The 22403-nt window shown below is 51.6% G+C and overlaps 7 protein-coding genes across 7 annotated transcripts; 5 read left to right on the top strand and 2 right to left on the bottom strand.

Moving 5' to 3' along the window:
* Nucleotides 1-1949: 1949 nt before the first annotated feature.
* Nucleotides 1950-3508, top strand: J4E86_004830 (uncharacterized protein; the record flags this gene model as incomplete). The annotated part of the gene is made up of 2 exons (XM_051445367.1): nucleotides 1950-2220; nucleotides 2268-3508. The coding sequence occupies 2 exons, from the start codon at nucleotides 1950-1952 to the stop codon at nucleotides 3506-3508; spliced, it is 1512 nt and encodes a 503-aa protein (XP_051303464.1).
* A 1916-nt stretch (nucleotides 3509-5424) lies between these two features.
* Nucleotides 5425-6368, top strand: J4E86_004829 (uncharacterized protein; the record flags this gene model as incomplete). Its single annotated transcript, XM_051445366.1, has 3 exons — nucleotides 5425-5649; nucleotides 5702-6083; nucleotides 6133-6368. The coding sequence occupies 3 exons, from the start codon at nucleotides 5425-5427 to the stop codon at nucleotides 6366-6368; spliced, it is 843 nt and encodes a 280-aa protein (XP_051303463.1).
* Nucleotides 6369-7398: 1030 nt separating this feature from the next.
* J4E86_004828 (uncharacterized protein) lies at nucleotides 7399-8463 on the top strand (the record flags this gene model as incomplete). The annotated part of the gene is made up of 1 exon (XM_051445365.1): nucleotides 7399-8463. The coding sequence occupies one exon, from the start codon at nucleotides 7399-7401 to the stop codon at nucleotides 8461-8463; it is 1065 nt and encodes a 354-aa protein (XP_051303462.1).
* A 3648-nt stretch (nucleotides 8464-12111) lies between these two features.
* J4E86_004827 (uncharacterized protein) lies at nucleotides 12112-12887 on the bottom strand (the record flags this gene model as incomplete). The annotated part of the gene is made up of 2 exons (XM_051445364.1): nucleotides 12112-12709; nucleotides 12760-12887. 2 exons carry the CDS (start codon nucleotides 12885-12887, stop codon nucleotides 12112-12114), a joined length of 726 nt encoding a protein of 241 aa, XP_051303461.1.
* A 2866-nt stretch (nucleotides 12888-15753) lies between these two features.
* Nucleotides 15754-16435, bottom strand: J4E86_004826 (uncharacterized protein; the record flags this gene model as incomplete). The annotated part of the gene is made up of 2 exons (XM_051445363.1): nucleotides 15754-16353; nucleotides 16406-16435. 2 exons carry the CDS (start codon nucleotides 16433-16435, stop codon nucleotides 15754-15756), a joined length of 630 nt encoding a protein of 209 aa, XP_051303460.1.
* A 239-nt stretch (nucleotides 16436-16674) lies between these two features.
* Nucleotides 16675-17746, top strand: J4E86_004825 (uncharacterized protein; the record flags this gene model as incomplete). The annotated part of the gene is made up of 2 exons (XM_051445362.1): nucleotides 16675-17208; nucleotides 17660-17746. 2 exons carry the CDS (start codon nucleotides 16675-16677, stop codon nucleotides 17744-17746), a joined length of 621 nt encoding a protein of 206 aa, XP_051303459.1.
* Nucleotides 17747-19613: 1867 nt separating this feature from the next.
* J4E86_004824 (uncharacterized protein) lies at nucleotides 19614-20517 on the top strand (the record flags this gene model as incomplete). The annotated part of the gene is made up of 2 exons (XM_051445361.1): nucleotides 19614-19914; nucleotides 19958-20517. The coding sequence occupies 2 exons, from the start codon at nucleotides 19614-19616 to the stop codon at nucleotides 20515-20517; spliced, it is 861 nt and encodes a 286-aa protein (XP_051303458.1).
* Nucleotides 20518-22403: the final 1886 nt, after the last annotated feature.

Genomic DNA, 22403 nt, shown 5'->3' with positions numbered 1-22403 from the left:
GGAGATCTGGGGTCGCTGGTTGGCCATGGCTAGCGTACACCTACAATGTCCCAGACATCATCCGTGCAACTGATGTGTGCAATGACCTCTTTGTTTAGCTATCCTCAAATTCATTAACAGGACGTTAGCAACGAGAGGAAGGAAGGTGGGCATGCCCAGCCTTGCAGCATCTCAACAGACTGACATCTGGTGTGAACTGTTCGCGTAACGTTCGCAATTGATGCCAAGGATTGCGACATCTCGGTTGGCGGCATTGGCGACGAATGCGATGCTTACCTGGACAGGTCTACTGCAGCCGCACTAGCGCCCGAAAGACGGCGTTGTAAGTAGGCTGTCACACAGGCCGGCAGGTGTGAAAGGCTAATGCACTGAAACAAATGGCGAGCATGCAAGCGCGCCCTTTTGTGTATCTTCGAAAGGTTCGGGACGTTCCGCCTGAATGTGGAAATCAATCCGATGTTTCGATGGAAACATTAGCTAAGAAGGTAGTTTTTGTGTGCAGAAACGGAAGAAGATGCAATCTCATTGCTGAGCTCTTGGACGTGGTTCAGAACTCAAGGGTCTCCGCAAAGCCACATTCGGGATCGGTAATCTGGGTAAGGTTCCAGCCTCATTTGCAGCGTAATAAGCGCCAGATTCATCTCCAGATGCTGTACAACCAGGGTTTCGGGTTGAGATCACCCATGCGCGGACTTTCCAGCTGAACTCTTACCTGAATCGCTTAGACTATGCGGAGCGACTTCGTGGTAGCACGCCATCTGAGGCATGTATCACACTCGCGCGGGCCAGCGAATCGACACGCTCTTCAAGAAGAAGCAACTGTTCAGCTACGCACGCGCTCACGACCTAGCGGAATGTCACTACAACCAGCCTGTGTCGCCTCTTCAGCCCGCGTGCTACGATGTGTAATGGTCCAAGATGCTTGGATGCCATTGGTTTGCCACGCTATGATGCATGCAACCAGGACCAGCGACGTGGGTTCCAGCAAGCACGAGCCGAGAGTCTGGAACAGTACGAAGTCTGCATGATCTGCGGGTATTCCGACGCAGCATGAGGCCACATCCTCGTGAGGGTTGATGAAGCGAGTGGCGGTTCATCCCGGACGTCTGGCCTTCCCAGCCCTATGCACCTTCGTATGTATATCGCCGAGGGTCTGGAGTTCGTAAGAACGTGGGATGGCCGACTACGACGGGCTGACTGTTGTCCTTATGGGGGTTCATGTCGGTCACCCCCTAGTCGGGCAATGGACGCCCGCAAGGAGGAAGGACTCGAACTTATCGTGGTATTCGTTCGAGGGGAGTTGTTGCGGTAATGAAAGTAGTGAATCATGCCGTGCTTGAGCTTGGTAGCGCTCTTGAAGATCGATAATGCGTGATCTGGCGAATGTCAGTACATTTGCGAATTGAGGCGCCCTCAGCTGTGAATGGCGCGTGCGAGATGCTGCGCCAATTGTAGCTCCACGCGAATTCAGAAATTGTGCAAGATCCAAATCCGTCGTGGATAGACATAATGTTGATGTTCTGTAGTTGATGCGGGAGAAGCAATCTCGCGTGAAGCCCCGGCTGGAGCGCTGAAGCCATCACGAGATTACGTCATCGACCCTTCGCGAAAACCAACACGCGACGCTGACCTCAGCTTCCAACACGCGACAACATGTGTGTCCTTTCGATAGGGCGAGATGCAGGTAAATCTCGATGCACAGCTGACTGATATTCTAAACTCCGTTTCTCGTAGTCCGGTGAAGCATTAACGCCATGGAAAGTCGCGTCTCGCTCTTGATGCGTCCACGGGTGCCGACAAAAGCGGAGTGAGGGGTCAAAGGAAGCAACGATGACCTCAGCCCTGACCGGGGCGTATTGCGACAATGCAAGGTAACAAGAGGTATATGAACCCTGGATTCAGCAATGGTGGAAGCGCGACAATTATACACAGGTGTGGCGAATCGTGCGATGGCTTCCAAAACCCTTCTTCTCCAGGGCGGTGTCGCTCTGATTCATGATGCAAACAACCACGTCGTTCCAACCAAATCCGATGTTCTTGTCGAAGACGGCAAGATAACGAGAATTGCGCATGATATCAAACCATCTGAGGGAACCGAGACTATCGACTGCGCCGATAAGATAATCAGCCCAGGTTTCATCGATACTCACCGTCATGCTTGGCAGACGCAGCTCAAAGGCAGGCATGCCAATGAGCAGCTGCTGGACTACATGGTGACTGGTATGGCTTCATGTGGAACTAGACGGCCTCATCTTAACAAAGAGCAGGCAACTCACAGTCTTTCCAATACTCGCCCGAAGATGTCTTCTACGGCCAGCTCGCCAGTTTACTGGAAAGCATTGCAGCTGGCACAACCACGGTAGTTGAGCACGCACATATCACCCGCTCACCCGAACATGCCAAAGCCGCCATCGCAGGTACTGCATCTTCCGGCATGCGCTCGGTGTTCTGCTACACTCCAATCTCGCTTGTCAAGCAGTTCAACCCCCTCATCTGGAATCCAAACCTTCTCGAAGACTGGGTTATGAACACCTTTGAGGAGCTCGCCGACAACGGGCCTTTTGGAGACGGAAGGGTAACGCTGGGTTTCGCGTTCGACTTTTGGTTTCTGCCTGCAGATATAATCAAAGGCATATTCGCCAGGGTGAATGCCAAAGGCGTCAAGACGATTACCACACATGGCTCTGTATCGCTAGGAGGTAGTGTGATACAAGCAGCGTCGGAAAATGGTCTACTAGATGAGAAGATCATCGTTTCGCACGGTGGTACGATCGTCAAGGCTGATGCCGAGCTTTTGAAGGCCGCTGGTGCATTCGTGAGTTCAACCCCAAGTTCAGAGCTCCAGATGGCCATGGGGAGATCTTACTGCTTTGATGCCTCATTCCCGGATGGAGGTGTAAGCGGCGACTCCATCGGACTGCAAGACAATGCCGCGCTTGGCGTCGACTGCCATTCCGCCACTGCCGGCTCCATCATTGCTGAAGCAAAACTCGGCCTCGGAAATGCGCGAAACCACTACAACGAACACATTATGAAACAAGACAAGATTCCAAGAGCCCTTCCCGATAGCCTCACTGTAGAGGCGGCATTCAATCTAGCAACGATCAAGGGTGCAGAGGCTGCGAACATGAGCAGCGAGATTGGGCGCATCGCGGAAGGGTACAAGGCAGATCTGGTCATCTTCGATACCATGAGCCCCAGTATGGTGGGCGCCGCACAGCATGACCCAGTCGCCGCCATCATCCTACACTCCAGCCCAGCCGATATCGAGACTGTCATTGTCGATGGTATCGTAAGGAAGAAGGATGGGAAGCTACTGCCAGTGCATGTAGACAGCGGCGCGAAAGAGATGATCGGTCATGATACTCTCGACTGGCCAAGCATTGCCAAAGAGATCGTCACAGGCAGGGAGAAGATGCAGAAAGAGATTGACAAGATCGACTTCGACGAAGCATACGAGGCAATACTCAAGATGTTCCACGTCGACAAGACGAAATTGGTAGATTGAGATCTGTAAAGTATCTCCGGTGCCGGAGAACGCTGTATCAATGCTCAAGCCCCGGTTGAAGAGAAAGCATTGGTAGTCTGATCTCCGTAGAGTATGGGCAGGGTCAAGAGACGCTGTTTCGATACTCCAATCCTGGTTGAGGGGGTTGATCGTTATCATTTGGTTGTTATAGATCGTAGTTTGTATGGTAATCCGCCCTGCGCGCGTGGACCTTTTTCTCTCCAGATTGAAAGGAGGCAACAGCATCTAAAGCTTTGCTTACTGTGGAAAATAGCTTTGACAGATGTGAGCAATCGTATTGCATCTGAGAAAACACAAGCTATTGAACAGGACACAAAGGTAGGTGACATGTTGGCACCTGGGTGATCCTATGGCAGCTCTAGCCTGATCGAGTCAGACCGATCAGGTGATGACGTGCACGGTGAGCATCGACCCAACCATAACATCCGCAGGTCTTTTCATTCCATCTTTACTTCGACCACAATACATTTTCATTCGGCAGGCGATCATCAGTCTACGTTTTGCATCATGGAAAAGCGCTCTACATCAAGGGAGCGTGAGCAGAGGCAGCTACGCAGGTTACCCGAACACCTCCGTAATAAAAAGAATTATCGCAGAGTACATCGGCTGGCTATCAAGAAGCGCAAGGCTACAAGTTTTCCTAGGATTACTTGAAGGTTCTCAAAAGGCACCAGTTATACAATGCCAGTTGCTTCCGATTCGAGAGAAACGTGCGACAATGGGCTCTTGATGGTAAAGAAATGCCGATGGAGTCTTTGGAGGGCGATTGGACTCTGTATTCGCCAGGGTTTATGGCCTATCAAGAATCATGGATGGGAAAAGATGCCAGGTGATAGACCAGCCAGCTAGAGTGAATAGCTACACCAGCTACAGAAGTAAGTATGCCCGCTCTATCTGCTAAGGCTAAATATAGAGCGTGCACAGCTAAAAAGAGGCATTTTACACCCTCTTTAGCAGCAGCAACAAGCTATAATAAAGTATAAGAAGGCTATAAAAGGGAAGTAGAGGTACAGGCTGTTGCTTCGCGAAAATTACAACCCTTGCAGGGCCGCTGCGCGGAAAGTAGCAACTCTGTATTGTATTGTTAGATGTATTGTTAGATCGAGATTACACCGTCGGAACGATGTGCTTCGATATGCATGAAAAAAGCGATGACTATGGTAAACACTATCCGCTTGCTACTCAGCTATACATCTACGGACTTGGTGATTGCTGGTGGATCGCACCTCGTGTCCCACATGTAGCCTCAGGAAAGGAAGGAGAGAAATCTGAGTGCTTGGCCGATGAGGAAACGAGGGAAAGTTTTCTATTCTTTGTAACTTTTCTTACTCAAGGCGTAATGAAGCTGAGGTTTCGCGCACCGTCGGGGTCGGACATAGGCGATACCATTTTCTGGGCTGTCCATGAAATGGCGGAGGAGAGGATCCTGATATCTATCATAGATCATCTATCTTAGGAACGATCGATGGTCTTCATTGCAGTTATACCTAGGTAACGAGCCTTTGGCTTTGAGTACGGAAGACCTTGAAGGCCTCTAGGCTTTGGTTCAATTCTACACGTACTTGCTATTTCTCGTGTTCCCATTTTTTGTCCTTTGTTAGCAACAGGCGGCGGTCTTTCGTTACAGTGGACAATTGAACGTTGGAAGGCAGTTGCGGTGCTTCAGAATAAGTGAAAGTGAAAGTAGAGATCTGCGTTGCGGCTCCCCAGGCGAACGTCATCCAGTCGGGTGGCGCAGGAGCTTGGACCCTGAAGCATCCCCGAAATCCATAGCTTCATCGAAAGATATCCCTAACATCACTACTATCGCACCGCATACCCAATTATTTGAGCTTTTTTATTAAAGTACAGTCTCTGCATATCACCTGATCGTTAAACATACTTCATCCGCCACAATGGACGTCAAAGAGCCCCTACTACCGTCTGACCCCCCACCCTCGTATGAAGATGCGCGGAAGTCACCAATCCCACAAAACAAGTCGGCATCGGGCGCACCATTAGCAAAGAGGCCACCCCCAGGACCGCCTCCGCCACTAAATCTGCCAGCGTTGAATGAGTTGAGAGGATCGAGAGTTGTGCTTGCGAGCGCGTCACCACGGAGAAGACAGCTTCTCGCACAGGTAGGCTCACATCTACCCGGCCATGAACATGCCAGATACTGACTTCCATCAGATCGGCCTGACAAAAATCGACGTATGCCCATCCAAATTCGCCGAAAACCTAGACCACTCGCTCGGCGCGCTGAACTATGTCCTCGAAACCGCGTCCGCCAAAGCGCATGACGTATACAAGTCCGAGATTAACAATCGCGAGCGCGGCGAACCTGCCATCGTCATCGCTGCCGACACAATCGTAGTATCGCACGCTGGGCGGATACTGGAGAAGCCAAAGAGCGAGGCAGACCATATAGCAACGCTGAAGATGCTGAGAGATGAGGGCGCGCACAAGGTTATGACCGCCGTTGCGGTGATGAAGCCATTAGAGTCTGCGGTAGATCCGGGATATGCCATGGAGACGCATGTTGAAGAGACTACGGTTATGTTTGATCCTACTGGTACTTCTTCCTTTTTAGAAATGGCTGAATCGGATGCTAACACGAGTAGTGACCGACGAACTGATCCTCGCATACGTCAAAACGCGCGACGGCAACGATAAAGCAGGCGGCTACGGTATACAGACAGCGGGCGCGTGCCTCATCGAGCGTATAGAAGGGTCCTACGACAACGTGGTCGGCTTGCCGTTACGGCAGACGCTGAAGCTGATAGAGAAGGTCATGGAGCCTGAGGAGGAAGAGGGAGACTTCTTTGTGGACAGCAGAGAGGAAGAAGAGGAGGAGTAGTACCCGAACCTCCGAGTATTTCAGGCGAGCGATAGTGTATGGCATGCATACAAATCTCCACCTGGGCGTAAGAGCCGTCGACGACGGGACTAAGCATGACATCGCATAAGAAGGGAACTTTCCTGTGTTTACACGGAGTAAAGGTTATAATAGATTCCTTGAAGCTAGGCTAGGTCAGATAGCTATATGGAGCAATTGACCGCTCTCCAGGAAAGTTGATGGTTGACAAATGCACAAGTGGTGCATCCCGTACCGCATTCAACGGAGACATAGGAATCAAATCTACCGACTTACGTCCGTATCCTCCCGGAAGACTATGCATGAATACTGTAAAGGTTCCCGTACGATACGCTTTGAGACGCAATCGGCTTGCTCGTGATCATTTTCTGACATGCTGCTCCTATTGCCAATGCACAAGACGGATCAGAAATATGCTCGGACGTTTCATTAAGCCTTCCAAGTCATCACACTATCTCGCATCCTCACCGCTGAGTGCATTGAATCCATAGCGACTTCTAGCTACACCCCTCCATTACCAATCCACGCCCCACTTGCCTCGGCTCAGCCTTAAATCTCGCAGCGGGCACCTTTCCCAAAGCGGGTGACTCCCGGCGCGAGCGCTCGTCATGGCTTCGTGTCGTTCAACGTTGTCTCGAAGATTCTGCATTTGCGACGAGTTTCGTGCCCCGCGTCGAGACACCTGGCCGAAGTCGTGGCTTCTAGAGTCGGACGAATATTCGTTTTGCGCCTCTTTGCCGGTCGCTGGCCGATATGCAACGTTACGACTGGGCTTGCCGTGCTAGGACGGCGCCTCCGGTCCCTCCCTCCACCCATGATGCAATCAGGGTCTTTCTCTCGGCGGTGAAATCACAGTTTGTCAGCTAGAGGTGTTGGTATATAGCTAGGTGCTCATGTCTCAATCTTCAGCATCAAATTATTAAACCACTCTACACCACTCTACAACATCAACACAAGATACCCTACTTCTTCCTTCCTAATACCCAACTCTACACAACACGAACACACCATCATGGTTCAGAACAAGGGCGTCATCTTCAAGAAGGTCCCAGAGGGATGGCCAAAGCCAGGCCAGGACCTCGCTGTTGAGGCCCGCGATATCGATCTCGACCAGAAGCTCCCCGAGGGAGCCCTTCTCGTCAAGAACTTCTACGCCTCATTCGACCCCTACCAGCGTGGCCGCATGCGTGCACCCGACGTCAAGTCCTACTCACCTCCTTTTGAGCTAGGCAAGCCCATCACCAACCGCTCCATCTTCAAGGTCGTCAAGTCGAACAGCGACAAGTTCAAGGAGGGCCAAACCCTCATCACCATGGGCATCAGCCCCATTGAGGAGTACTCCATCCTCGACAAGGACGCCGTCGCCAACTGCATCGAGCTCAAGAACCCCTACAACCTCGACCCCAAGTACTTCCTCGGTCCCCTAGGTATGCCCGGTCTAACCGCGTGGTCCTCCTTCTACGAGATCGGCCAACCCAAGAAGGGCGAGACAATTTTCATCTCCGCCGCCTCAGGAGCCGTCGGCCAGCTCGTCGGCCAACTCGCCAAGCACGAGGGCCTCACCGTCATCGGCTCCGTCGGCGACGACAAGAAGCTCGACTTCATCACCAAGGAGCTCAACTTCGACTCCGGCTTCAACTACAAGACCGAGAAGCCCGCGGATGCCCTCGCCCGCCTCGCCCCCAACGGCATCGACATCTACTACGAGAACGTTGGCGGCGAGCAACTCGAAGCCGCCATCAATGCTATGAACAACTTCGGTCGCATCATCGCCTGCGGCATGATCTCCCAGTACAACGCTAAGCCCGGCGAGCAGTACCCCATCCGCAACCTCATGAACGTTGTTGCCAAGCGCCTTACTATCCGCGGTTTCATTGTTGGTGACGAGAACATGGGTCCTAAGCACGCGAAGGAGCACCAGGAGAAGCTGCAGAAGTGGTTGTCTGAGGGCACTTTCAAGGCGAAGATTAGTGTTACCGAGGGTATTGACAATGCGGTTGAGGGCTTTATTGGTATGCTTGAGGGAAAGAACTTTGGTAAGGCGGTTTTGCAGATTGCGGATTTGAGCAAGGAGTAGAGAGTTGTATATACCCCCAATAAGGCTGGTTGTGACCGGTCGTATGAATGAAAGATGAATGAACAACAATAATGGTGTGTCAATGGTAACCGTGATGCTGTATGCTTTCCACTTCCATGATCATTTTTTTGTAATGCAACAGCATAGTATGTAGGTCGAAATGGTATAAATAGCGATACATTAAGGTTGATAAGAGCTACATGGTCGAGTCTCAAGGGTTGGCTCGTAGCATGACTCAGCCCGGAGGAAGCAGCAAGGCGTGCTGGCACTTTCCTCACTCTGTCACTCACACTTTCTTACAAGCACAACATCAAAAGGTATACACATTCCGGGGTGCGTCGCACGTTGCAATCCGTGTTGCTGACCTTCACGATAGATGCCTAGACACCCGCAGCCTGTCTCAGCCTTCCTGCACTGTAGATTCGTCAACAATACGTAGCGCAGCACCTTCCGCATCCGATAACCGCCTGCCACTTATCTGCCTCACGACGACATGGTCCTACTGCACCTTACGCAGATTCGCCAATCAAATACAATGAATCCCATAGGCGCAGCCGCCAATGACCCGGTTGAAGCGGTGTTCAAAATGTGATTCTGCGCGTAGGACGTGGATCTGCAACTGCCGTCCACACCCGAGCCAGGCTTGCCTTCCCTGCAATGGAGCCATCTTGTTGTATAATTGGGGGCCAAAAACCACCCAATCAAGGCATCGTGGCGGCGTAGGTGACGCGGGCGATCATGTCTTCCCTGCTTGGACAGGCTGTAGATGTGCTGACGCAGGACTTTAATTTCGCTGTCTTGGACACAGCTTCCTTCAACACGACGCGAGAGCCGACTACACCAAAGTATCGACTGCCCCATTTTATCTGGATTTCCAGCGCAGTAGTCTCGTACATCAGATTGGCAGCAAGAGCTCGCCTTCCTGGCTGACCGACCGTCTATCACAGTCACGATCTCCGACGCATCGCCATCGTGAGTGGAGCGACGGCACCCGCCAGGCCATAAAATTCCATACCAGTACCCTACTGCATTCGTCTGAGTGGTTGAACACGGTCATGGGCAACTGTGGCAGTTCCGTGAAATGTGATGATCAGTATGCTTGGGGGCCCAGACAAAAGATGGAGTCCAACGCAGATATCGCGGGTATCGGCGTGAGTAGCGAACCCAAGAGATCACTACCGTGCTGATTCAAAGCCAGATCCTTATATCATTCTTTTTCAGCGCTCTGGCTGTTTTCTCAGTGGTGACTTGGGGGTACCTGACAGCTACCTTGCCTTCGGGTCTGCTGCAACCAATTGATCAGCACGTACTTATGTTACTCAAGAGCTGCTTCAGGCGAAAACGAAACCACAACCGCGCGGGAGATGTAATATCAACGCAGACGCCAAATCAGCGTAGCCATAGCCGGGTTCTAGTCCGGTTCCTTAAGATGCTCAGTGATCAGCAGCTCATAACCGGAATTTCTATACTGATTGCTGCGCTTTCAAGTCGATGTGTCATCCATCGGTATGAGTGGCATATCGTTACGTCACTGGCTTATTTCTCGGTGGCTACGCATACTATGTCTCTTGATGTACTCCGGGATCACCTGGCCCAGCACACTTGGGTTAGGTACTGTCGCGTATGTTTCACACTTCTTTTCGTCGTTTTCTTCAGCTTCGCATTTTTCGTAGACCAAGGCAAGGATTTTGGCTCAGAAACGCAAATCATGCAATGCGCGTTACGGGACGGGGCAACATATTACAACGCAGCCATGATGAGTATCATTGTTGTCCCTGTGTTGGGAATTTTGTGGGGCAAGCACATTTCAGCCCTGATTCGAGTAGCCGCTCCGGAAGCCACCCATCATCGTCATGTTACCACTACATTGATGGATCGCATATCAGTACACTTTTGGAGCCGAATGAACAATTTTGCCACAGCAGAAACGGCGAAACTCGTTGCCGATGCGCATATCTACTACGATACCAAGATTGGACCATTCAGGAGAAAGACAAGGGTCTCTACGTGGTACTTCCTCGAACAGTACCATGAGGCCTATCTTTCTGAAATTCCGGTATGGGCTTTTCAGCTTGTCTACGGAACGACCACGACGGTCAGAGCAGTATGGAATTCCAATGTAGACCTCTTGGAAGGGCCATCGATGCTTGGCTTTGGTCAAGTCGTTGCAATTGGTTTCCTCGTCCTACCACTGCTTGCTCTAGTTGAGATGATCAATGGTAAGTCATACCTCTATTCATATCATAAATCTGCTAACCAAATGAAGAGCAAGTCGTGTCGGATAAGGCTCAGCCTTCATCAACCCAGGAACAGTTACATCGTGTCAATGCTGCAGACAATTCTTCTGCAAGCCTTACTACATCAGAAGTACTGGCTCTTGAGTCGTCCAATCACCTAAGAAGTGATGGCGTGGATCAGTCTGTACGCGCTGCAAATCAACCTCTCTTCGAGACGACCAGGAAGATCGCCATTTTATCTCTGATCCTTTGCGCATTTTCTACCGTTGTGATGGTCGGCGCAGCCAGCGCAGGCAGTGCGTATGAATATCAAGTAATTCAGAGGTACATGTTGGTTATCATTGTTCCAATATGGATACTGTCCAAACTAGTCATCGTCACGAAACGTCAAATTAGTCAAGGTCGATTCGTATGGAGAGAGATCAGATCGCGCAAGACCAAGAAAACGTCTACCCAGCCGCTTCTACCAGAGCCCGGCACATCTGACAATAGTACACCACCTATCGCGTCTGGCAATAGCACTTCAGATGGTCTACCCCGACTACCTTCACTCGATATATCCGACGACCAGCACGTCCAGGCACATACTACTGCGACAGAGACGAGCCCGACGTTCGGACGACCTCGCAGGCAAGACACGGAAGCTAGCCTTGGCCTAAACGCCTTGTTCAATAGGCAGGACGGAATTTCTTGAACACCAGTCGACCAAGAAATTTGATTGGTCTTCTTTGCGTGTACGTTCGCCGCCTGTTGATCTGAAGCAATACGACTGAATATTTGGACCATCCGCTAAACGTAGCGACCTGCAGTACCACCACCCTCTAATACATTTCAGTTCAATCTGCACGACTTATCTCTACCACCAATCACTACGTATGCGAGCCCTCAAGACGCCTTTGTAGCCACGTGCGCCCAACTTCTCAGCTCATGCACGATTAGACAAGGCGGAGCCGAGATACATCAACAGCTCACCCCCAACTCTGGAAATATTACAGACTTCCTAAAATTCAATCCATCGCTTTCACATCTAGTTCCGATTAGCTTCGTGCTTTCCAAACCCCGTAGCATGTCTCAAGCTGTAGATTTTGCTGCTAACCACTTTGATGGGCCATGGGGGCTCGAATGCGCTTTCAGCCTTGCTGCACCGAATGTCAACCACGCCGACTCTTCTTCCGTGCGTCGCCGAAGGCCCAGCCTTGCGCTATTTCCGGTCATTAATCCACGTTCTCCGGCGTATCAGAATCGGAAGCAACCTTGGGCGGCTAGTATCAGCCTTCTCACATGCCTATCGCTATCCATATGTTACTTGTTCCACTTTTTTGCTACGGTTGCTGTCTTCGACTCAGCCTAGCACATTACTATTGTACGAGCAAACGATTATGGGTTGTTATAGACAGATCTTACCAATTCATTACACGTTGAAGTCCTCCCCATGCAAGAATGTATAAACCCAATCATGACTCCCTTGCCGAGCTTGGTATTCCAGCTTCACGTTCATGGTCTTATCGAGTTTCCCCTTCATCTTGTCCAACCCATCCAGTAATTCCTTAGTTGCTTCAGCATTGTACCCATAGTACGATATCTGAACTTGGGTCAACGCCGGCAATTTCTTCAATTCCCCCGCAAAGTGTCTCGACATCCACTTTCGGAGTATGTACTCATAGCGGCCAAACTGTATCTTATGTACAGCCTTTCGCTGAGCATTTGTCGCATGGTTGAGCCAATATGTTAAACTGCCAAAGTCGTAAAAGCGAAAGACGCTGATATGGCGAGAGTACGCAGCAGCTTCCGAGTAGATCTGGCGGCAGACACGAAGGAGGGCGAAGCGGTGCCTCGGTGCGGGGAATTTAGACGCACGCTCCTCAAACACGGATCTATATCTGAGTGGCTTAAGAGGTCCACCCCATGCTGGGCGGATGATAGGGTCTCCGATAGCGAGCTTCCATATCATGGCGCGGATTTCGGCAGGAAGTCGTAAGAGGGGCGATTTTTCGGCGTTTCGTTGTACGCTACACTGGCATTAGTATTGCAGATTTAGACGTGATAAAGCTAGACTTACATAGCAATCTCGCTACCGATGAGTTTGACATTGAGTAGGCCGTCTCGGGATTTTCGGTAACCGCGCTTCCCTCGGCGAGGCTTCTCGTCAGGCGTATCGACCTGAGGAGTAATTTGAGCGGCCGGCATGTTGAGTTGAAAGTAGAATGGATGCGTTGGTAGAGCGGTGAAGAGCAAACGAACAAGCCAGCAACATTCTTTTATATCACAGCAAAGGGCTGCTTAGAGTGAAAGATCGCCCGAACTGGTATATGATAGATGTATACTGCTAGTGAAATGAGATACGAAATGAAAAGACTTTTGTGGGCAAGATAGGGTGTTCGAGCTGAAGGGTAGTAAAGCGGTTTCAGCAAAGATCTGTCGGCAGACAGCGAGCAGAGCGAGGGCGTTCTCTGAGATCGTGATGTTCTTTGTGATGTGTTGACCGATGTAGTGGCTGATGTGGAATGTCCTATCACCAAGTGCATATCCGAAGATCAAGTTGCGGATCTCTGCTGGCAACCGCAGTAACGGAGACTCTCGCTGGTTTTGTCTCGCGCTACGTTCAAATTAGTAAACCCATCGAACCCAGGTCGACGGAGATACTGACATCTTAAGGTACTTTCCCGTCTTTGTCTCAACATTGAGTAGGCCGTTCTCATGGAAACGAAGCGTCTTGCGACTGCGCTTCGCTACTCCTGCGCCGGTAGAAGCCTTCATACTCTTGGCGACGGTCGCAGTCTGCTTAGGCTTTCGAGATGCCATGGCGAGATTGTCGATGATTCGGGAAGTGTAGAGTAGATGTCTAAGGAAAAGAGTAGAGTAGAAATCTACTTATGGAACAAGCCGGGCCCTAGCGGTCAGGTAAAGGCACAGGTCGGGCTAACTAGGTGAGTCAGAAGAGATGAGGTACCTAATGCGAGCAGGATGTAGGAGGTGAAAGTAGGCGAGACCAGATATAGTGTCAAGTAGCAGCACGACGAAGAGGGTAAAGTCAACTGGCCATCATGCTCTCCAGCAGCATTGGCACTCTCTCATACATGTCGCGTGAGGTGAGCGACGATACGGCGTCGATTAGGTAGCTACCCATACTCAGTGGTTCGTATCACCATCATCGTCGTTCCTCCCCTCACCAGTCTCTGATCACCGCCACGTGCTTGCCTCTTTGCTCAACGCACGGTCACACGCTAGTCTTGCGCAGTTTCCTTCGTAGTAGCCCTCCGCTGCCAGATTTTCCTCGTTTTTACCTCAAAGGTCAATCAAACTCTTGATTGTACCCCAAGCCAGAACACCGCGCATTGCCCGAACAACCTCAGCAAGCTCGACAACGTACACCAGCAATGGCGCCCCGCAAGTCCACCGCCAGCGACAAAGCGCCGAAGGCACCTGTCACCAAGAAGAGCGCAGACAAGGTCATCAAGCGACCGAGGCGCGGATACCACAAATTTCGAAATGGCCTACTCAACGTCACGCCCAAAGGTGGTGAAAAGGAGCTGTGAGTGCACCCAATCCTTCTGCAAGAGCAATAATTGACACGTAATCAGCGTCAAACAGAACGAGAGATCCCCATTGCTTCGTATGCCCGCCGAGATTCGCAACGAAGTTTGGAAGCTTGTGTTGGGTGGAAAAGTGTATCGTTCAAATTTGAAGGGGACATTCCTCTCTTTACCAACCGAGCCGAAGAACGCCATGGCTCTTCTGCGGACCTGTCGTCAGATATACTCAGAAGCCGCAATCATGCCGCTAGCTCTCACGATATTTTCCGTCGGGTCTGTTCGGGAAGCAATGAGATCGTTTAACAAACTCAAGCTAAGCCAGCGCAAACAAATCACGACCCTACAGTTCACGATCTTCTGGCCCACCAGGGTCCCGGATCTTATAGCGCTCTGCTTTGCAATCAACCGCTCTGGGCTTTTGGACTCGCTCCTCGCGTTGCGAGAGTTACGAATTTTGGTGTATTCGGTCCAAGATCCGGTTGTGACCCGGGAGATAGTCGAGGAGACCGTGTACGAACATCTCAAACCAAGCATACAAGATATGCCGTTCGCAGTGAAGGTAGACCACACCCATCAGGGATTGAGTGCCCACCTGAACTTGTAAGTCGCCCAGTTATGGAGTCCTCCGCCTAGAAGCATGCTGATAAAGTTGAAGGAGGCACGGCGTCACTCCTGCGACACCCAATACCAATAGCGATTGAGGTTATGTGCCTGTCCCATCCCCTGGTCTTCGGACGGTTCACTGGCATACCGGTCTAGCTCGCACACAGTCAGAGCACTCACATATGGAAGAAGGGCACTTGACAGCGTGTCGGCGAGCTCCCGTTTAACTACTTATCAAAAGTTTCTGCTGCATCTTGAGATTATTCGCGTTCGACATCAGTGGTATTCTGGGAAAGGTCTCGGAGGATAGGCGGAAGACTCTATTTTTATGGCTTCAACGGCTTCAATGCATCTCCATAGTGCGGCTGCTTCCATAAGGAATCGGCTCTCCCAATTGTGTACCTAGATAATTGCTCAGATGCAATCAATTCTCCCGACTCTTTTAGATTCCACGTTTGGTGACCGTAAACAAACGAAGTGCCCAGAGTTTTCCCAATGTCGCGGCGCAATCACAGCTGCTGCTTGTGTGCGCGTCTCTTCCATGTCTTCCGGTGCAAGTCGTGATCTCAACATTTGAAACGAAGCCTAGTAACAATCAGTAAAATGATACAGATAGTATGTTGTGTGTTACGGGGAGAAGTTGTGCTCAGTGAGAAGATTATAAGTCGTCTTGGAAAGCGCCAGACGAGTCAAGGGATCAGGCCGCAAGCAGTCTTTCACTCTCGTCTCAAGCCTGACGCCGGCTACGCCTAAGGATGATAACTAGGGTTTCATCATTGCAGATGGAAGTGAAGAGAGAAGAAGACTTACAGCGTGGTGTAGGCTAGGCGTATGTGATTTGCTCCAAGCCAGCGGTGGTCGCGGAGGGGCTGCTGGATCGAATGATGGGTTGCCCATCAGTTATCGGTGTTGTCCGTTCAGTAGTCCAGATCGAGGGTCTCGTCCTTTTGCACGTCGGGCCCGTTGGCTTGGTGCCAGGCGTCCCATTCGTCGCTTCCATCGTCACTGTCGCCGCTGTCTGCGCCGTCGCGGCCGCTCCGTCTGCGCGGCAAGCCTCTCTCCAACCTTCTTTCTTTCCTCCTCTTCGCGTATCGATCCCGCTTCCTCTTGGCCTTGGCTTTCGTTGTAGCACTGCTGGTCGCCCACTGTTGCTTCTTCGGTTCTGTAGACGCCTCAGGCTGCGCCTTGTCGACACCAGCCGTGCGCGAGGAGTCTTCTTGCGTGGGTGGAACAGCCGGTGCTGGGCTTGCAGGGACAGCGTTGTCGTCAGAGATTTCGCCATTTTCCTTCTGTACACGCCGTTTGCGGAGCATTGCATGGATTTCTGAGTGTCGAAACATGGCAATTTGCTCGTCGGTCAGGGTGCGCTTCGTGCCGTCGGGGTAGTAGCCCAGCCCATCGTCGGCTTCGTCGTAGTATTCTTCAGCTACTTCTACCTCTGGCTCGAAGCCATGGAGTATGTGTTCTGGCGGCGGCGCGTGTGGGAAGTGTTGCGCATGGAAGGCGCGTAAGTCGTCCTGAGCTACTTAGTGACTGGCTACGAGCGCGATACTTGACTGCTGCACTCACGGTAGTGACGGTTGGTATCTGAAGCTCCATGGCGGGTATTTGAAACTTGGCGCGACTGGATTAGACGCGCTCCAGGGCGCGGGGTGTCACGTTGGTGAAGGCATGTGAGGAAAAGAAGAGTTGGTCCCGAAGCTCAGAAGGCACCAGTGGACCCGTCGCGTGGTCACGAGGTCTTGGCTTCACCGCGGCATGACGTCTGTGCACCCATCTTCAACGCCGCGTTCACCCAGAACCTGTAACCACACCCTAATGCACCATCTGGAACGATCATGAAGCCCGTCTCTTTCGTCGCATACCCTCTCGCAACCATCGCCCTCACACTTGCCACGTCTGCGCAAGCCCGCCCCTTCGACAGCATCATCCAGTCATTCAACATCCTCAGCGAACAGTCACCCCTCCGAGACTACATCATGAGCAATCCTGAAGGCCAGGCGACTACTGGCGTCATCATATCCGATGTCATCGGCAAGACGCAGAACATCGCCATCTTCAGCGGCCTGACACGTGACATCGACGCAGTCTCCGGCCGCCTCGACAACGCCTCGCAGAACGCCACGGTGTTGGCACCGAATAACAGCATCATGCGCGACCTGAAGAGGAAGCCCTGGGAAGACCCCGACGACTACGACAGTTTTGGCGCGGACGCGTACGAGGGCACCAGCGGCCAAGACCGAGCGCGGGGCAACCTCGAGCGCTTTGTGCAGCGCCACATCATACCGGAGAGCCCATGGGAGGAGGGCAAGAAGGTCAAGACGCTTGCCGGCAATGAAATTTGGTGGGAATCCAAAGACGGCCAAAAGAAGGTAAGCCATGCCGCTATGTCGGTAGTCCCGCCCTCTGGTTGGCACTGCCCCACCATTCGTCCCACGCCCACACAACCAACAATATATTTGCATCTATTCGTCAGTTCTCCATCAACAGCTCCTAGAGAAGGACAGATGGCCGTAAGTTTAGTCCAACATCGTCGATACGACCAATCTAACAAATTATAGGAGCTGGTTATGGCGCCAGGTTAAGGTTTCTTAACATTAAGTCTAGAGATGAAAATCGAAAGACGTCCTGGTCACGAAAGTGGCGTGGGTTCGAGTCCCACTCTGTTCAGCATTCGTCTGGCTATAGTCAGATACTCCAGGATCTTTTTTTGCCCATGTTTTGGTCACTTTTGAACATTTTTGGATTTTTGCTGGCATTTACCCACCGACTAACTTAACCTGGTCCACATTCTATTTGTTCTTAGCTAACACAAGCCTACAGATTCAACCTGCCGACGTCGAAGTGACCAGCATCGCCGACAAGGTATCCAATGGCGAGGTTTGGGTTCTTGGAGGCTCTCTCGGATAGACATGATAAACTCATAAGAGCCCAAGGGTCACAACGGTGACATCGCATCCGCTCTTGACCGATTTTTGTTCTTACGGACGATCTATTGCGATTGTACATACTTGTTTCATGTCGAGCATTAGACGGTATTATGACAAGCCAGCTTTAACTTGATGGATGTTACGGTCTCCATAGATTATGAACCTTCTTCACGATGCACTGTGTTATGATGTATTCGCTCGCTACGCTGCATTCAATGAGTACCTACTGTTGCAGATCCTTAGCCCAACGACCTTCTTCTCCACTTGGATAAATCATGAGGCCAGGCGTGATGTCAGCTTCTGTATGGGATATGTCTGAGCGTACTTGCTCTCTTCTGCGAATCCAGGATTTCGAGCGTCATGCACATAGCCGCAGTAACAATAGAGAAGGTTGCAGTGATGAACGAGGTGTTCAACCAGCCTCGATTGGCACTCGGAATGACAACGGCGAGGCTGAAAACTTCAGCGTACAGGCGGTGTAGGCTCCCATAACCACCAATCCTGCTTGAACAACACGAAGACCCACGGGACATGGATATTCAGTTGAGGAGGGCGGGTACAAGATGCCATTCGGCTTCTAATTGTGTAATGGTTGTCTTCGCTGTCTATCAAGGCCGAAGGATCCGTCCACACTGCAGACTTGGGCGCTTGTCATCAACGTTGGCATCATGGTGGTGGCAACATCAACGCAAATAGCCAGGCGCAGGGCTTTTGATGCAGTTGACGTGGAACCCCGGACACCGTCTCGTAAGAAGGCAATGTTATGAGCGTACTAGTATGATAGACTCAGCCCATCGTGATCCATAGAACGCCATTGTCGCACAGCGTTTACTGCTGCGAGGCAGAGTCATCTGATACCGCGAAAGCGCGCCAGCGGCATACAAGGAATGTCGATCCGGGGCCATTTTGTCGCTGTTGGAAGACCTCGGGACTTGATTGCGCAGCAATCCGGGATGAATTGTGCTTGTTGCCTCACTTTCATTTGCGCACTCTCTGTGAGCCGCTCCCGAAGTAACAGCGATTCTAGCTTGCCGGTTTGAGAGCGTAGATGGTGACTCTCGACGGCGGGGTTGTCGAGGTTTGGCGGTCTTCGGCCCCAAGGTTCGCTTGCCAACTAGCAGGAGCACTAAAGTCAAGAGCTTCAGCGCTGCTTCCCCATAGCTGTCAACTTCAATCTTTGACGATATCCTTACGACTGCAAACCATTCCACGCGGAGCCCTCGGCACGGCTCGAGCCAGCCATCATAGCGTGTAATGTTCAACTTCCAGGGGATGTCCCCTCAGCATGCATGTCCACACACCATCCCACGACCCCGGTCGACTCTTTTAACGCACCAGCATAGCCTCCCAAGGCCACGGAATACAGCGCTTGCCATAGTCCTTGATCGCGCGTGGATCATACAAGTGGCTGTCTTGACCCATGTGCAACCGCGTCGTTCCCTGAGCTCGTCGTCGAGCCTATTGCGACGTCTAAAGTCCCATTTCCGGTGAGAACTTGCTTGCATCCAACTGATGTGGTCCCAGAGATGGCCTCAAGCGGTGTGGTGGATGGTGAGACGTAGGAGCTATGATTCGACCTCTTGAAGGCCAGCTCATGCACACCCTGCGCTTCGGCGCGGCATTCTGGTGTTGCATATCTGCCTGACAGCTCAGAATGAGGCTCTTGAGGAGTGAAGGGTGGCGACAGGTCCGTAGTCCTTGTTGCGATACCATCTCTCATCCGATAGACAAGTCGACTGTCAGCGAATCGTACTTATACCACTGAAGGCTGCTGGATGGTAGCAGGGCATCCTTCACAATTTTTTCCAATATATCTTGCACCTATCCCAACGAGTCAATTCGTCGTCATGTCAAAGCAAGCCTGCTCTGAGCTCGGTGGTGGACCTTCGGTCAAGGAACGCATCCAGGCTCTATACGATCACCGCGACCGCTTCGGAAAGATCGCTAAGTTTCCACAAGCTGGAGTCTACCTGACAGTGCCAGAAGATCTGGTTCGAGTTCGAGCATATGTGGAAAGCGAGGTCTTCCGATGTAGGAGAGCCGTCAACTGCTACCTGCAGAAGAGCGTACAGCCTGGGGAACCCTCCCCCACTGAGGCCACTCATAGGGAGGTAATGATGCCTTACGTCGAGGCTGTACTACTTTTCGGTTTGTATACCCGCGAGGTTGGAGTTGCCCCAATAGCTGATAGGGTTTGAAGGACGTGTTGTCGAAACTTCCGAGAAATTTACTTCGTCTTCGCCACCCTCGAAGAAAGCCTTCGACTTGTGGCGCGCCTGCAATCGTGTTAAAGTGCCTGGTATGCGCGCAGCAAACGGAGAGATGGCTTCACTGTTGTATGGCCAGCGCGGTGAGCGTATACCGTATGATGTGGCCACCGTGAAGAACGAAAACCTCTCGCCGATGGCGCAATTTATCTGCGATTGGGTCCTGGACCCCTTGGTCAGATACATCTCTGGACCTCCTAGGGACCTCTTTTCGAAACTACCGATGTACAAGCGAAGGTTTCCGGTCGAGGGCAAAGACAGCAGGCGCCGGATCTTCACCAAGAGTACAGTAGAAGGCGTTGCTAACGCATGCGTCTACGTGTTGGCCATACTGATCTTGATCGCCCCGATCGCTACCTTCACCGTCGTCGGTGAACAGTCGCAAAGAATTGTGATCATCCCGCTGTTTTGTCTGCTCCTGGCTGCATCAGCACAGTTCATGGGTACCAGCGCAACGCCTTCCTTCATAATGGTGATCGCGTAAGAATACACCATCATCATTTTACTCTTACCAGCGTGTACTGACATTGTAATAGATACTTCCAGGCGATGACCTTTAACTTAGATAACTAGAATAACGGTAGCTGGATGGGTGAGTGGTGGTGTTCTAGTTGTACCGCGGTGGCACTGCACGCCTGGTTTCTTTCACCGCCTGTTCAGACTAAGACCAAAACGGAATGGGTCTGAACTCCACAACACCACGTATCGCACCCCCTGTATCAATCGAAACATCATGAGCTATCGTTTCAAAGTCTCCGAATTCCTCACCAGTTTACCCACAAAGGCTTATGTGTCTAGCCACATATCCTACGATTGTGCATCGGGCCGTTAAACGATCCAGATATTGACATCCCAAAGTTGTTTTGACGCGACGCTGCCATGTCCAGTCTTCGCTGTTGTTAGAGGGTGACCTGTCGTCGCGTTCCTCATCATGGGCAAGTTTAATATTGCGCAAACTCGACAATGCCTTCGTAGCTTCGTTGTATGAAAGGTGCAGCGAGCTTCAATGCTGAGAGGGCAACTATCTCGGGTGATCGTGTCATGCGCTCGCCTGGTCTGCTATCGTCCTGATTCGCAAGGCTGCCTTCTGCTGTTTGTCTGGACCATCGATCCGTTTCCGATACCACTCAGCCACAGGTCGCTTAAAGACCCCCGGGGCCACCAGCACTCCTAATTTCAGGAATGATGCAGCGCTGATATTTCTACTTCTCCAAAGAGACTATCTCGCAGTTTTGTTTGGACCAAAATCATTCCACCACAAGCTCCTCCGTTCACTCCAGATTGAGACCAGACGCGTCCTTCTCTTACTGCTAGAGCGTCATGGCTGGCGAGCGTACCCTGCGAGACATGCCTCTGATCACCGAACGTGATATCGATGACATTGGTAAGCTTCACATGTCCATGAGAGACGCCCAGGTAGAGCTGACTGCAACCCAGAGGAGGAATTTACCACTCCGACTCCGCCGGCGAGTGAGGCACCTAAGAGCGACAACGAAAGAGGGAACGAAAACGGCAGCGACAGCACAGAACCCAACAGCCAAGCTACATCCACACGCGGTGGAGCGCACGTAATAGCTCCAAAATCACGCCGCCAGTCTCAGTAAACTGTGTCGACATGAGAGAAGCTCCATAACGCGTCGCGTCGTTGGTTCCCCTCCAATTCACTCTCACACAGACACGCATACACACACCCTGACACACATGTATGAATATGGCAGAAGGAACTCTGAATCCGCAATCATGGGCAAAGGGGATGTAAGATCTACGGAGACACGCTGCAGTCTTTTTCTCATACACTCAACCTGTACCTCGAGCAGTGCTCGTCAATCGTGTACGTAGTACTCAGCCAGCAATAGTTTACAGTGTTTGAAGGGTGGTATTATAGGTCGCTCTCGCAACCGGTGTCTTCTTCATGTATTTGCAGAGTGTGCAGGATCGTACGCGTGCAACAAGCCTTGGGCATTAAGGCGAACGACAACGCAAAGCCACCATCTGCGCCTCGTAGTTCATCTCATGGATCCCCTCGCGGCCAGCTTGTATTCACACGACGCCGTCTCCAACAGCATCCCTGAACCGCTATCTCACGCGTATATATGTAAGGTCTGGTCCTCTAAGTCCGTGGAGTTGCTACACTGGAGTTCAGAGGCGGATAGCCCGGCTTTTCAAACGCGTGAAAGAAACCTGTAGAGCTTTCACAACCATCGAGTGAACCGTTATTGTATGATAGACTCCCCACATGGAGAGTGTGCCACTGTGCTCGTGAACAGCATGCCCCTGTTGCTCGCCTAAGCTGGCCACTGAGCTAGAAATAATGCTACATCCATGCTACACCATCATCTGCGCGGTATTTGTATGTGGGGGTTTCTTGGG

This window comes from Alternaria arbusti (genome assembly GCF_024043155.1).
Source record: "Alternaria arbusti strain BMP 1465 chromosome Unknown scaffold_5, whole genome shotgun sequence".
Lineage (NCBI taxonomy): Eukaryota > Fungi > Ascomycota > Dothideomycetes > Pleosporales > Pleosporaceae > Alternaria > Alternaria arbusti.
The sequence above is the reverse complement of the archived record's forward strand: the minus strand, read 5'-3'. Positions and strand labels throughout refer to the sequence as shown.